At 50.2% G+C, this 16,132-nt stretch overlaps 1 protein-coding gene across 16 annotated transcripts in view; it reads left to right on the forward strand.

The window, feature by feature from the left end:
- KIF1B (kinesin family member 1B) overlaps nt 1-16,132 on the forward strand; it is a 1,461,559-nt gene that overhangs the window by 997,646 nt on the left and 447,781 nt on the right. For all 16 annotated transcript variants that reach the window (XM_085609808.1, XM_085609814.1, XM_085609823.1 and 13 more), the window contains 2 exons: nt 6,905-7,034; nt 7,320-7,482. In XM_085609808.1, the coding sequence (XP_085465934.1) occupies nt 6,905-7,034; nt 7,320-7,482 (293 nt within the window). The remainder of the gene's footprint in view (nt 1-6,904; nt 7,035-7,319; nt 7,483-16,132) is intronic.

Consider the following 16,132-nt stretch of genomic DNA (forward strand, 5'->3'; position numbering starts at 1 on the left):
GGCCGTGCTGGTTTCTTTGGATGCCACGATGGCTTTTGACACCATCGAGTGGCCATTCCTCTGGGCTGTCTTGGCTAAGTTTGGCTTTGGGGAAGGATTTATTGGCTGGGTGAAGCTTCTTTACACGGGACCCATGGCTCAGGTGGTGGTGAATGGGCGGGTCTCTCGGCCCTTTGCCCTCGGCAGGGGCACGAGGCAGGGATGCCCTTTGTCCCCTTTGCTCTTTGCTCTCGCCCTGGAGCCACTCGCGGCTTGGCTCCGCTGCGAGCCCTCGCTTAGAGGGATCCGGTGGGCCCCGGGCTTTGAGGATCGGGTTTCGCTGTATGCGGACGATATTCTCCTATATCTCACCTCACCGCGGCAGTCGCTCAACGTCCTCTTTGACGTTTTGACTTCCTTTGGGAATAATTCGGGCCTCACGATCAATTGGTCTAAATCCTGCGTCTATCCGATCTCCGGTGGTCCTCCTCTCCTGCCGCCTCGGCTTCCGATCCAGGTATCTCTGAGCGGCTTTAAGTACCTGGGGATATACGTTTCGCTGGACCCGGTGGCTCGCTATGAGCAGAATCTCCTGCGTCCGCTTCGGCGATTGCGAGAGGACACGGCCCGGTGGTGCAGGCTGCCCCTGTCCCCGCTGGGTCGGGCCGCGCTGTTCAAAATGATGTCCCTTCCCAGGTTCCTCTATGCACTCCAGAATTCCTTCGACGTCATCCCAGTGGCCTACTTTCGGGAGGTGGAGAGCCTGCAGAGGAGATTGGTGTGGGACGGGCGGGCGCGTATTGCTCTTGCTAAGCTTACTCTCCCCTGGTACGACGGGGGCATCGCGCTTCCCGACATTCGCAGGTATTATTGGGCCGCGCAGCTTTCGGCCATCAACCATGCCACGTATGCGCCTGGCCTGAATCCGGCGTATGAGATGGACAAGTTCCTGCTTCCCGGCGGGGACTATAACAGGGCGCTTTACTCCCGCTCGGCTGGCCGGACCCTTACGGGTCCTACTAAGATTGCGGTGCGGACCTGGAGGGCTGCCACTACGGCCACGGGCTGGAGTGAGCGACTGACATGTGCTACTCCTTTGTTTGCCTCCGATCGCCTGGGGAGCCTCTGGACTACGAAGGGGTTTGACCAGTGGGATACGATTGGTATCAGCAAAGTGGGAGACCTGTGGCATAGGGCGCGGTTAAGACTTTCGCGGCTCTTCAGGCCGAATATGAGCTTACGGACAGGGAGTTCTTCCGCTATGCCCAAGTTCGACACGCCCTGCTTTCAGTCTTTGGAGAGGGGACCAAGATCCCGGTTTCTTCGCCCCTCGAGGACCGCATACTCGACGGACATGTCCCTGACAGTACTATTTCTTTAATTTATAAGAAACTGATTAATCATCGGGCTGACCTCTTGGTGCGCCTTCGGGAGGCTTGGACGGGGGATGGGGTGGAATTGGACGACGAGGACTGGCAGTCTGCACTGTCGTCCCCCAAGGAGGTCGCCATTCCGGCCCGTCTCCGGTTGGTACAGCTTAAGATTCTTCACCGGGTGTATGTGACGGGTCCTCGCTTAGTCTCGATGGGATATTCCGATGATGGGCTCTGTAAGCGGGGCTGTGGGCTCAGCGCCACCTTTCTCCATATCCTGTGGGAGTGCCGCGAGGTGGCGGACTACTGGCGCCGGGTACATACGGTTATGGGACAGGTCACTGGGGTTGTGCTGCTGCCGGAGGTGCGTCGCTGTGTCCTGAATGTGTGGGAGCCCAATGATTATAGCGCAGCTCAGACTCGGTGGGCGGCCCTGGGGAACATGATTGCCAAGAGAGATATAGCACAGCTTTGGGGTGCCCAGCGGCCGCCCACCGTGTCAATATGGAAGGAGAATATGGACTGGTGTATGTTCAGGGAGAAGACTGTGTATGTTGCCCGTGGTAAGCCGGGGGCATGGGGCAGAATCTGGGGGCGATGGAATGCATATCGCGGGGGTATCTGTACGCCCCCCCTGGTGGACACCGATATCGCCATGTCCCCCTGACCCTTGACGGTTCCGGGCACCTTTTGGAATGACTACATATGGACGTTCGTTTCCCTTGGCCCCCCCCCCCGTCCCCAGCCTCCCGGTACTCCTTCCTTTCGCGTGCTGCTTAATGGTCTCAACTGGAGTTCCCCGGAGGAAGCCTGACCTGCACTGTTTGTCTTTATGCCTCGCCTTTTGTTTTTCTTTTAGTTTTTTGTGTTTGTTGGACTTAAGTCTCCTGTTCCTTTAGAACTATCCGGAGTCACTACGGGGCCGAGCCCCGGGAACCGACTGCAGCTTTGATAAATGTATATTTTATTCTGTACTTAGCGGCCGGCCCTGGTGGTTGTAGGCCCGTGCTTGTAATCGAATTATTGTTCAATAAAAACTTTAAAAAAAAAAAAAAAAAAAAAAAAATAGAATCACGGAACAAGTCAAAGAGAAAACAACCAGAAGATATTTACAGTTCTATAAGGAGCAAAAGGTAGCAGCCTAACAACCTCGTAGAGGAGAGAAGTGCATAACGACCAAACGGTAGTGATTGACCCAGACCAAGACAGATGGAGCTGGCTGCCAGGAGCGTTAAGATCAGACAAGGGCTACTGACCAATGGAAAAGCTAGCCGATAAGCTAGACTCAGGAAACATACATCTGCTCTCATGGAACATCGCTGGGGCAAAAAAATGGCTTGAAAACGGCTGCCACCCTAAAAATTGGTAAATATGCGACATAATAGCGCTTCAGGAGACATGGCCATTGGATGACCTACCTCTGACAGGTTACATACACTACACAGTACCTGCATTAACAACTAAGATTTATGGACGACCGAAAGGGGGATTGGCAGTCTACATATCCACTGCATTAAACATCGAATCGGAACAGATTGTCTCTTCGAGACGAAATATACATTTAATAAAACTCACCTCAGGCATCGTCGGCAGAACAAAAACTGTCCTGTTGATCAACACATATACACATCCGCTAGCAAGGAAAAAAACAGCCCATAACGCCCAGTTAATTGCCACAATTACAGACATAAGGAGCACATACCCCTTATGGGATATGGTATTGACAGGGGACTTTAATTCTAATTTAATATACACCCCGGATGAAGATGAGAAGCTAGTAGCTGACAATATATACTGGGGTGTTCCACAACAATACCAGCTAAAGAGATAATCTCCGGACCCCGTAGGTCAACGCCTGGTAAATGCTTTAGATTTTCTTGGATTGAGAGTAATAAACGGCAGAACAACGGATGACTTCCCACCAAAACTTACATTCCATGGAGGAAAGACACAATTTAGACTGGATTATATAGCCATCTCATTAGCATTGATGCCATTAATCTCTAATTTTTCCATAGAGTACACAACCAGGAGTGATCATTCATACCAGCATATACACTTCAGCATCTACACAATTGACCTAAAACGTTTAAAATGGTCAAACGAAATGATAGAAGCACTCCAGATTAAATTAAAACGGGTGATAATGGATAGTGAATTTGGGGCCCCAAATAAAATCCAAACTTTTGTAAAATTCACTTCAGATCTTACAACATTAATACTGAGTAAACCACACCAGACTAAAAATCAAAAAAACAAAAAATGAAATTAAACAAAAACCAATGGTAGGGCTGAGAGCAATGCAAACTCAAAAAAGCTAACAGGAGGCTAAAAACATTCCTCGACCAAACAGCCTGGGACAATGTACGTCAGCTGAGGAAAACGTATGAAAAAAAGTTATGGGAAGAAAAGAGAATCAACAATGACTAATTTTGGGCTGAATTACTTTGTAGTGCAAAGAAAACCAACTCAAATACATTCTAGGAAATAATAAATAAATTGCATAGGCCGGTGAACACGCTATCGTCAAACATACAAGAACACGAGTGGGCAAAATTTCTAACTACAAAGTTTACAGAAATCGTAATACCCGACAAGCCAGCATTGAACAACCAGGAATTAGTGGAGGTAAAAAAACATATCGGAAATCATCATACAAGGGGTCAGTGATGCAAGAAACTCAGGTGAGGTCAGTACGAGCTACTTAATAGTAAAAAAGAATCTGGTGCTAACCCAATGGAGGCAAAAATTAAACTGCAGGGTAAAAATGGCACCAGTTCTTCCCCCAATGCAAAGACAAACCAGTCCTCCATGTCAGCTGATAGAGTAATACGCACAATTCAGAAAGGTAGAGGAGACGGTGCTCCAGGACCTAATGGCATCCCACAAGCCATCTTCGAAAATGATCCATCCTTCTGGAGTGAGCATTTATTCAAGCTATTTAAAGAAATAGAGCTGCTAAATTGTATTCCACCTAATTGGCAAGGCTCGATATTGACACCTATTTTTAAAGGAGGAAATAGAACAAATCCATCGAACTACAGGCTAATAGTCCTTTTAGATGTCGAAGCCAAATATCATGCCTCACTTATTTTGGAAGGCCTGAAGGAATGGTCAAACAATCTCAATCTGATTCCAGTTAACCAAACAGGTTTTTGGCTAGGCATAGGGACGATTACGAACATCTTACCTCCATCACTAATAGCAAACAAATGCAAGCGTAGGAAACAACAACTTCACCTCTGTTTTATAGACCTAAAGGCAGCGTTTGATAGTGTGTAAACCGTCACCTCCTATGGAAAAAACTGGGAGCCTGGAACATCCCGAAGAGGTTGCTACAAGGAATACTGCAATTCTACTCTAATACATGGATTAGAATCCAGATAGGAGACGGCTCCAGACTATCCAGAAAGCTGATTACGACTAAAGGCCTTAAACAAGGTTGCGTACTGGCCCCACACCTTTTCAATTTGTTCATGTCTGATCTTGCACAGAGGCTAGATTGTATTAATTCACATCCGCCGCAAATTGGTAAACTATTACACATCTTTCGTATGCCGACGATGTGGTGTTAATGAGTTTAACTAAGATCGGTCTTCAAAGAGCTTTAAATTAAATATCAGACTATATCTAACAAATTAGAAATAAACACATCAAAAACCAAAACAATATTGATTGGCAATCACCGGAGAAGCAAGCTGAACATCTGGCTCAATGGCAACCAGTTAGAGGAAGTAAAAAGCTATAAATACTTGGGATTCTATATAGACAATATACAAAATCATTTAGAGCAAAAAACGTACATGACAAAGAGAACCAGTGCTCTTACATTTGCATTCAGGCAAAAAAGTTGAATGGTCCATCATATAAACCTCTGCTAGCGGTGCTGGCGGCCAAAATCCTGCCAACGCTAACGTATGCCAGTACGGCTTTCGATGGAAAAGACTCAGTCCTTTTAAACCAACTAATAGTCTCTACTTACAAAAACGTTTTCCAGATACAACGGTCAGCTTCTCCGGCACAGGTTCGTCTCGAATTCGGTCTTACAAACAAAACTATAGGGAGAATGTATACCACAATAAAGCTTTGGTATCGGCTGAAACTGAACATGGCCACCTCACCAATTAACAAAGCCCTTTGGTCTGAAGTAGACGAGGACAGAAAATCACCATACAAACAATATCTGTACAAATCCTTGCTAATAACCTGCACAACCAAGTTATGGAATAAAAACCTGCCATACCAGTCCTTCAAACAAGCAATAAACAAAGCAGCAAAAATGCATTCATTACTTTTCAATAAAAATATCTTCAGGTTAAGGTTGCATGCTTGGATGGTGATTAATAATTATAAGATACTTGCACCAGCTCCTTACTTGAATATGACATTCTCAATTTACCTGAAGAAACAATTAATGGTAATACGTTTTGGAAAGTTACCGTCGATAGCGGATAAGCCTACCTGGGTGCACACAGGGCCTAAATCATGTCGACTTTGCGGTAATCACAAAGAGGATTTTATCCATATAATCTGTATATGCAATAAACTCTACAATGCATGAGTCACCTTACTTAGACAAACTTTTAACACCAAAGGCATCAGGACCTGCAGTGCTGCAATAATTGCGGGCCTAAACCCATCTGACCCATGATTGAACTGTAAATTGATTAAATTCCTTAAATTCTTTGACCAGGCCCCGAAAACGGATTTTTTTTTAAAGCGACTCCGAAGGTGGTAACGTTTGACTCCTTCAAGTACAGTGATTCTACCTTTAAAAAATAAATAAATCAAGTTTGTCAATGGGATAATCAAGTTTGTCAACAGGGTTGGAATTCTGCCAGTGCAAATGGACAAAAATCACGATTAATAATTTTAATCAACTATGTATGATATTTTATGAGTTTCTTATTGATTTAAAGTGAACTTTTAAATGTCTTTCATATTGTTAAGGTTTTAATTGACCAAACAATAAAATTTACTTTGACATTTATCTATTATGTTGTAGTACCGGTATAACATTTTTGTTTGTACGCGTTTTTTAGGTCTATGCAAGGAACAATACGTTTTTTGTATTCTCACCCATGCATAGTCTGTTGTTTATTTCTCATTGGGAATTTACGCACTGTGATTTTTCATTTATGTTAATGTGATCAAGGCCACATCTATAGCCGAAACGTGTCATGTTTGGAAGTAAAACTTTTGCATCTACGCAAGTCTGAGTGAGCGTTTCCTTCTTTGTGTTGGATTTCTTGTTGCATCTTTTGCCAGTGAGCTTGTCCTGCATAATGCTCCACCTCTCATTGGCTCTGTTGAAGTTTTGAGCTGTTGGTGTATATCTTGAAAAATAAATATGCACTTATTTCACTCCGTCATTATTTGTCGAATAACAAAATCACCAAAATTGAGTAGCTTCATGTGAAGAAGGTCTCTCCGCTGTGAATGATGGGTGGTGTGAACTACTGGAATAAATAGGCTAGGTTTTACTACCTTTGCATTATTATATTTAGTCCATTCCCTATCTTATTTCCTTTCTCTCCTCTCCTATTGTTTAGAGTGACTTCAATTCTGTGCCAGTGAGTCAATCAGGTCTTTCTCTAGAAGAACTTCGGATTGTGGAAGGACAGGGCCAAAGTTCAGAAATTAGCTCTCCTCCTGAAGAGATCAACAGGCTTGCTGAAATGGGTAAGTGTATGTCACTCTAATTTCCATGGGACAGTAATGCCGTTTTGGGTGGTATTCTCAAAGTTTAGGTAAAAAGCTGGTAATTAAACAGCCAATTAACTTTTAACACATTGAATCCACAGGTCTTATGGTACCTAAAAAATAGGTTATCCATTGCATGGTACATCTCCAGGCTTTAGTGCCTAACATGACAGTGTTCCAGTCTTCAAGTATTTTTGTGTTTTCTTCACAGAACTTGTATATTTGATGGTTTTGTTTCTCTCATTTTTTTATCTGGTTGTATAGATCTTAAGTCTGGTAACCTGCGAGATGGGAAAATGGTGATGGAAGGCTTTTCAGAGGACACTGGTGACCTTCTGAAGCTAGGCAGCATCTTTACTTTCCGTGTCACAGTGCTGCAGGCCAGTGGGATCCAGCCAGAGTATGCTGACATTTTCTGCCAGTTCAAGTAAGTTAACGCTAGATTTCAAACCATAGGGAAATTAATCAACTTTTACGACATCAGATAGTAGTGAATACATTAGATTTTAGATTATAGAGGGACAAAATATAGCACAGAAGAACCTAGTGGTATGGATTTGGGGAGATGGTTGGTTTCAGTTTGACTTTCTCTTCTTTCTGCCTCTTGACAAGTAGTTGCAGCTTCATAGATTCTGTACAGACTCCTTCATTACTACTAGTAAACTTTAAGGTAGGATAGTTTAGGGCAATAGGAAGCAATTTTCTTTACTTAACTTCTCTTTTTGTCACTGAAAGTCCCCAGTAAGCCGACCAAGACCATAAAGATACTGATCTCTGAATCAGTATTTTGAATAAATTGTTAATTGGATTTCTAAGCTTCTGAATAACTAATAAACTGCCTACTAGACTCAATCTTTTAACCCCCAAGTGTGAGTGACGGGTGCTACCAGAGGTGTATTAAAGTGACATCAGTATCAGTGGAAGTGACTCCCTTCTCAGTATATCTGACAGCTTCTGCCCTTTGTAAATCTGTTCATAGTGAATGTTGCTTCACCTGCTAACCTTTTTAATGAAAAACTATTTTGGTTGTAATCCTAATTTTAGTTTTTTTCTTTGGTAGCAGTTGTTAATCAATTTTTTCCTTAAACCTTTGAACTTCATGCACAACAGGAAGTAAAGGAGTGGTATGTGTAGATATTACGGCCTCACAAACCTTCTTGGTGTGTTGTGTTAGACTTAAAACCCCATTTGCCTTTGCAGACCGACTCATTTCAGCATTAAGCAAATACAGTAACATCAGCTATATGTAGGTATATTCAAAGCTATTATTATTACATTCATCTTAAAGAGACTATTAGTTATAGATTCTTTACCTTAGAATTACCCCCAGACGTCAGACTGGATCTGGATAATTTTTTCTCAGCAGTTACCCTGTGTGTTTGTAGGTGGCATCGGTCGACTCCGCGTTTGTCGTTGGCGTCGTGATCACCAGGATGACATCACGGTATCTACTTAGACGCCACCCCCTGTGCGCTGACGTCAGTTCTTTCTTTTTCCGTGCCAGCCAGCGCAGATCCAGAGAAAGCGTGCCTCTTAGTCACTTTTTGACTAATTCTTTGTTGACTTTTGTCAACCTCTTTTTCGAGTCTTTCAACTCCTGGTGCACTAGGGATGTCCCATCGTCTGACCTTCTTCAAGCCTTGTGACTCCTGTCATAAGTTGATGTCTGTCACAGATCCACGCCTCTGGTGCCTGGAGCTCGACCACGACCTGAAGTCGCGCTCCAACAGTCCAGCCATGAACCTGAAGTCTTTGTGGAAGCGGTCCCAAAAGCCTCAGGAGCACCGGCAGTCGGCTCCTCGCCGCTCGAGGTCCCGGTCAAGAGGGAGGTCTCTGGACCGGTCGCGGAGCCATCACCACTCTTCACCCAACCCTTCATCATCGGGTAAGTCAAAGCACAAGAAGAAGGCAAAGAAGCATCATCGCTCGAAGCCTTCTCCCCGTCCGTCGGCCGACATGACGTGGGACCTGGAGTGTCGTCTCTCTCCGCCTCCGGAGCCCACTTCTGGGACGGCTCTGTGCTTCCCTCCCTTTCCAGAAGCCGGAGCATCTCCTGCCCAGCTTTGAGGTTTCTATGGAGCACTTCACGGCATCTGTGGGCAGCCCAACTCTGCCGTCGTGCCTTCGGGCCCCGCGTACTCGGTTGGGGGCCCTGGGCCTTCAAGGCCGGTGGCTCTGGCGCCAGAGGTCCCTTGAGGATCCAGGCCTGGATCCGGATCGGTGCCGGTCGACCTCACTGTACCTTCCCCGGCACCGATCCCAGTGACAACACCTCTGACGCCATCAGTGCCCCCGGCTGGCGTTGACCCCAGCCTCAGCGCCAACCGGTACGTTTGTACCACTGTTATTTCCTGGTGTTCCTTTTCGCCCTGACTGGCAGCCACATGAAGGTGAAGAGGACTGGGAGGGGTCTGTTGACCCTCTAGCAGACCTGCTGGAAGAGCTGGACTGGGGAGAGCAGTTGGGTGAAGCCAGTGATCTGGATACTTCCCCCAGACCTTGGTATGTTTTCTCCCCCTATCGTGGCTACGGAGGAGGGAGCCTCCTAAGCTGTGGTGTTGCGTAGGGTGGCTGAGGCCATTGGCCTTGAGCTTCCTACGGTGGCAGTCAGGACTAACCTCCTGAACGAGGTGCTTCAGCCAGCAGCAGCCTCTTCGGAGCCCCTGCTGCCTTTCAATGAGGCTCTCACTGACATCCTACTGGGCACTTGGTCCATGCCCAGCACAGGGGCTCCTGTGGACAGGATGATTGCCCTAAACCACTTCCCCTCTCCGGGCGACCCACTTTTCCTCTCCCAACACTATACCCCCGAGAGCGTGGTGGTCCAAGCCTCATCCTCTAAATGTAGCACATTCCCTACAGCTCCCCAAGATAGGGAATCCAAGAAGCTGGACCATCTTGGGAAGGTGTTTTCTTCTGCCAGCTTAGAACTGCGCATGTCTCTTGGGCTGTCACGCACACACCGTGTGGGACACAGTTGCGCAGGTGCTGCCACAGTACCCGGAGGAGGCCCGGGCCGTGCTCGCCCTAGCTGTTTCTGAGGGTCCAGACGCAGCAAAGTTCACCATTCGGTGTGGGCTCTCTACTGCCGACCCACTGGGTAGAACGTTTTCTACGTCGATAGCCCGGAGGCGCTACACCTGGCTGAGGACCTCTGGCTTCTCTGGGGATGTCCAATCTACACTTTTGGACATGCCCATTCATGGCTGCCTCCTGTTTGGTGACCAGGCAGACAATGCACCAAAGCGATTCAAGGACTCTAGAGAGCTACGGCCAGATTCTTGGGCCTCACAGTATCTTCTCGTCCCATGCAGTCTGCCTTTCGCCCCTTTTGTGGCTACGGAAGGGGTGCCCCACCACGTTCAACCCAGAGCCACAGGCCCGCGCAAGCTGCCCAACCTCTGCGCGACCGGGGACGTGGGCCCCAACGTCTTGGGTCTGAGGGCAGGCCAGTCCACCAATGTCCCCCCTGCAGAAGCCTCCAAACCCTCCTAGTTCGACTTTTCAGGGCCACCAGTTGCCAGTGGGCGACAGGATTCACCATCACCTCTCCCACTGGCACAACATCATGTTGGATAGGTGGGTTTTTCAGATAGTCCGAAGGGGCTACTCCCTCCCCTTCAAGACTACCCCTCCCTCCATGCCACCAGCATTCCATCGCATGTCGGAGGATCATTTGGCCATTCTCCGTCCGGAAGTTACGGCCCTCTTGGGCAAGGGGGCTGTCGAACCTGTCCCTGTGCCAGAAGTAGGTCTTGGTTGCTACTCCCACTACTTCCTGGTACCCAAACAGGACAAAGGCCTGCATCCTATCTTAGACCTCAGTGACGCAACTGATTTCTCCGGAAGGAGAAGTTCAAAATGCTAACCTTGGCTCAGGTCTTGTCTGCCTTCGACCCTGGAGACTGGATGGTAGAGTTGGACTTGCAGGACACTTACTTCCACATACCCGTCTTGCCTGCCCACCGGCGTTACCTATGGTGCACGGTAGGCCACGAGCATTTTCAGTTTACCGTGCTCCCCTTTGGCCATGCCAGCGCCCCTCAAGTGTTCAAGTGATGGCGGTGGTTGCAGCTCATCTGTGTACATCAGGGGTTCCAGTCTTTCCCTATCTCAACAACTGGCTGTTGAAGGCTGGCTCTCCCAAGGCTGTCGTCTCCCACCTCCAGAGTGCGGCAGACCTCCTGCATTTGCTGGGATTCACAGTCAATGTGCCAAAGTCGCATCTGATCTCCTCCAAGAAGCTCGTTTTCATCGGAGTTGTTCTGGACACAGCGCAGTTTGGGCCTATCCTCCTGAGCAGCGAATTTGGGATTTTGAAGCTATGATACCAATATTTCAGCCTCTTTCCCGGATTTCGGTGAGAATGAACATGAGGCGGTTGGTCCTCATGACCTCCTGCAGCCTGCTGGTGGATCATGCCAGGTGGCATATGCGGGCTCTGCAGTGGGACCTGAAGTTCCAGTGGGCGCAGCATCAGGGGAATCTTTCCGATTGTGTTCAGATCTCGGTGAGCACTGCACACTAATTGCAGTGGTGGCTAACAGACCAGTATTGGCTCAATGGCAGATCCCTCTCCATGGCCATACCAGAGTTTACAGGGGTGACAGATGCGTCTCTCCTGGGATGGAGCAGCCACATGGGAGAGGTGGAGATCAGAGGCCTCTGGTCTCCGGTGGAGTCCAGGCTCCACATCAACCTTCTGGAGCGCTGGGCGATTCCTCTTGCACTGAAGGCATTCCTTCCTTCTGTCAAAGTAAGGGTAGTGCAGGTGTTCACGGACAACACGATCGCCATGTGGTACTGCAACAAACAGGGCGGGTGTGGTTGTGGGCCCCATGTCAAGAGGCTCTTCACCTTTGGACTTGGATGGAACATTGTGGCATGTCCCATTTGGTTCAACACCTGGCAGGATCGCTGAACACCAGGACGAACGAACTCAGCTGCCGTGCATGATGGATCACGAATTAATTCTTCACTCGGAGGTGGTGCAAGGCCTCTTTCAGCAGTGGGGAGAGCCTTGGTTAGATCTGTTCACCACCAAAGAGAACGCGCAGTGTCAGCAGTTCTGCGCGTTGGAATTTCCAAGGAGGCACTCGCTCGGTGACACTTTTCGTCGCGAGTGGAATTGCGGTCTTCTATACGCCTTTCTGCCTATACCACTTCTGCTCAGAGTGCTGAAGAAGATCAAGCGCAACCGGGCCACAAGTCAATCTTGTGGCTCCGGACTGGGCACGACTAGTCTGGTATCCCGAGCTCTTCAACATGGCCATCGATCCTCCGATCAGACTGCCTCCACCCAAACCTGTCCAGCCTCCACCTCCTTGCGTTTAGATTGAGCGGCGACAGTTGACAGCTTTCGACCTTCCTCCTGAAGTCTGTAATGTCATCTTGGCAGCCAGACTTCCCTCTACTAAAACAGTATACGCCTGTAGATGAAAAACAAAATTGGCATGGTGCGCAGCAAAGGGTGTGGATTCCTTTTCTGCCCCTCTTTCTGAGGTTCTCCTCTTAATACTTTCTTTAGCCCAACAGGGCTCTGCTATCTATCGGCCATTTCAGCCTTTCTTCGCCTTCCTGATCAGCCTTCTTTTTTCAAATCCCCCATTAAATAGGTATTTAAGGGCATTACTCACCTTTTTCCTCCTATTCCTTTCGTAATGCCCTAGTGAAACTTGAATCTTGTCTTAACTTACCTTGTGTGCGCTCCTTCGAACCACTACATAATTGTCCTCTGACTCTTGACTTTAAAAAACTGCTTTTCTGGTTACCATCACCTCTGCTCGCAGCGTGAGCGAGCTTCAGGCTCTATCTTCTAAACCTCCTTTCCTTGCTGTCCATCCGGACAAGGTTGTCCTTCGAACTAGGCCTTCTTTTCTACCCAAGGTAGTTACCTCTTTCCATATAGGACAGACCATCACTGCTCACCTTCTTCCCGTCCCCGCATCCTTTCAAAGAGGAGGAAAGTCTCCACTGTCTGGGTTCAAAACGTGATTATCATTTTATATGGATCTCACACAACACTTCCGGGTGGACGATCAACTCTTTGTTGGCTATGTGGGTGCCAAGAAAGTTCGGGCCGTGCAAAAACGGACCACCTCTCGATGGGTCGTCCTTTGCATCAAGATCTGTTATTCCTGGTTGAAAAGGAGCCTCCGGTGGGACTGTGCACCCATTCCACCAGGGCTAAGGCAGCCACTACTGCTTTGGGACGTGGTGTCCCCCTCAAGTGACATCTGCTAGGGAGCCACGTGATCATCACTGCACACTTTAACAATTTCTATCGTCTGCACACTCTCAAGTCACTTGTGAACATTTTCTTAATAAATCAGTGTAAAAAGACAATGAAAAGAGTGATCCACGTGGTTTATCTTTTAATCCACAATGCCCAGCCAACATGTTTCGTCGATGGGGGCGTGGTCCGGCGCCGAAGATGGCGGACACGTCCTGCTAACGCTCCGTGCCTCATCCCCTGATTATCCTGGGCATCCTGCTGATGCGGTGCTCTATCCGGCCCCAGTGCTTCTCTGCCATGGCTAACTGGGACTGCGCTGCCGGAGAAGGGTTGTCCGGGCCCTGACATCGTTCCGCAGCGGCCCTGAGAGTTGCGGCATGCTGCACTGTGGCGGCCTGGCTGCGCGGCTGGCCTGTGCGAGATGACCCCGCTGCCTGCTTGAGAGGGGGGCCCCCGCCACAATCCTGATGACGCCCGACACTGCTGCCTCTTGCCCTGGTGGTGTCGCGGGGAGCTCGGTGCTTCCTTCAGGCCGGCGGCGGCAGCGGGACACCGGAGAGGCCCGAATCTGACGGCGTGGGCTGCGACTACAGAGACTGCCGAGGCGGCGCTGGACCTATCCGGTGAGGCCTTAGCAGCTGAGGGAGGCCTGCGTGGGGTGAGTGAGGTGCCTTCTAGTGGCGGTGGGGGGCCACGGGGGTCAGTCGTACCTAGGACCCCCTACCCGATCGTGGCGCAGCTGCTCCTGTGTGCCTAGCGGGCGGAGTGGGTCACGGGGGGGGCGGTCGGGCCTAGGGCCCCTGCGAGGGCTACTTGCACGGGGTGATCCTGCTGCCTGGGAGCGTGCAGCGGCCCCTGCAGTTACCCTGGAGTTGCGGCACCTTGGTGGGGGTCCACGGGGGTCGGTCGGGCCTAGGGGCCCTCACCTGCGCGGGGCTGGGGCTGGGACTGTGTGGCTGCGCATGCCCCGGACCTGGAGGGGTGGCCTCACTCATACCCCGGACCTGGAGGGGTGGCCTCGCTCATGCCCCACTGCTCCCTGTGTTGAAATTGGCGCCCAGCATTACCCTTCCCTCTGGAGCGATCGCTGCCTACTGGGCTGCCGGTTGTGGCTCCTTCCGGGACCTGACACCCTAGTGCGGCGGCTGGCACGGGCTGCGCGCGCCCCAGCGGTAGAACATTCCGCCAGCAGCGGGCCCCGTGACATGCCACCCTTCATACCCGGATTTCATTCCTGCCGGTGCGCCCTTCCTGACCAGGTGGCTGCGTGGGGCTTATTAAGGGGTTGGCTCTGCTGACACAGGCCGTGGGGGTCGGTCGGACCCGGTGCCTCTCGTCAGACTGGAGTCGCGGGCCCCTCCCTGCTGTGAGTCGGTTCGCCTGCTGTGCTGCCTGCAGAGACCCCTTCCGTGTACTGGACGCCCGGAGTGGAGATGGGAATGCACCGCGCCACATCTAGCCTTTGAGACGTGCATCTGATGGTGAACTGCGGGGTAGTAGGGTCCAGCACACTTCATTTCTATTAGAGCCCCACATTGCTGACGGCGTGGTGGGGCGCATCGTTGGATTGTGGTCACAGATGAGGCCTCTGAGTCTGGGACGTCGCGGAGACTTGGCAGCCCGGCCTCGTTTCCTATGAAGAGCGCTCAGCAGATGGTCATTGGCCGCCTACACAACAACACTTCTCGTAATGTGCCTCCTGGGGGCTGGACTGGGACATTACTCACAACCCCTGGATCAACGCCTGCGATGAATCCGCCTGACATTGCCACCAAACTAGGCTAAGTGCTGGCAGCAGTTGAACGCATCGGCAACGCCCCGGACCTGACCCGCACATCCTTGGAAGGTCGCATGGACACTATCACCTCAGACTTCACACTCCTCCGAGCCGACCAACACAAACTTTCAGACCGCGTTTGTGATGTGGAAACCACACTAGCAGATCTCTGACCGCGCTCCCAGAATTGCTAATCCGCACTTCAAGATCTGTTGGATCGAGTTTGCACCCTGGAGGACAAGGTGGATGGTGCAGAGGGTCGCTTACGCCGAAATAATGTACGCGTACTCAATCTCCCCGAAGGGGCGGAGGGATGGGACCCGGAGACCTTCACGGAGGCCTGGATGAAGGAGCTCCTGCCCCCTGGATCGCTCGCCCCACAGTTCGTAGTGGAGCGGGCCCACCGAATACCTGCTCACAGGCTCCCTCCTGGGTCGCGCCCTCGTCCCTTCCTATTCCGAGGCATGAACTTCAGAGACACTATTCTACGGGAGCTGGGCAAGCACCTCGGTCCTACGGTGCAAAACGTCTCAGTTTACCTCTTTACTGACTACACGGCTCAACTGCAAAGGAGGCGAGCCACCTTCACTGCCGTCAAAAAACAGCTCCGTGATCTGGACCTCCGCTACTCCTTGCTCTTACCAGCCCACCTGCGAGTTATCAAAGATGGCTCTACGAAGTACTTTGACTCCCCCGCTGAGGCATGGGACTGGTTCAAGGAACAGGGGCTGGCGTCGGCACCCAAACCATCTGATGAGTCCCGGCCTCGTGAACGTCCCCGCGGAGGCAGATGCAGGGGGGGGGACAAGCCAAGAGCGTGGGATGTGCAGTAGCCATCCCCAGTCCCGATCAAATCAGGGAGGAGCGGCAAGGAGCTCTGTGGGCGATGGCGGCCCTCCAGATCTCCATCTCCTGTCGACTCGACTGCCTCTCCACTCAGACCGGGAGCCCCGGAATCCATGCCGGAATGGTGCTTAGATGCGGATTTTCCCCCACTTCGGGGTGTCACCCCACGAACTGCAGATGGCATTATTTGATGTTAGATTTGCATTCATATCGGACTGC

This window comes from Triturus cristatus, chromosome 1_2 (assembly GCF_964204655.1).
Source record: "Triturus cristatus chromosome 1_2, aTriCri1.1, whole genome shotgun sequence".
NCBI lineage: Eukaryota > Metazoa > Chordata > Amphibia > Caudata > Salamandridae > Triturus > Triturus cristatus.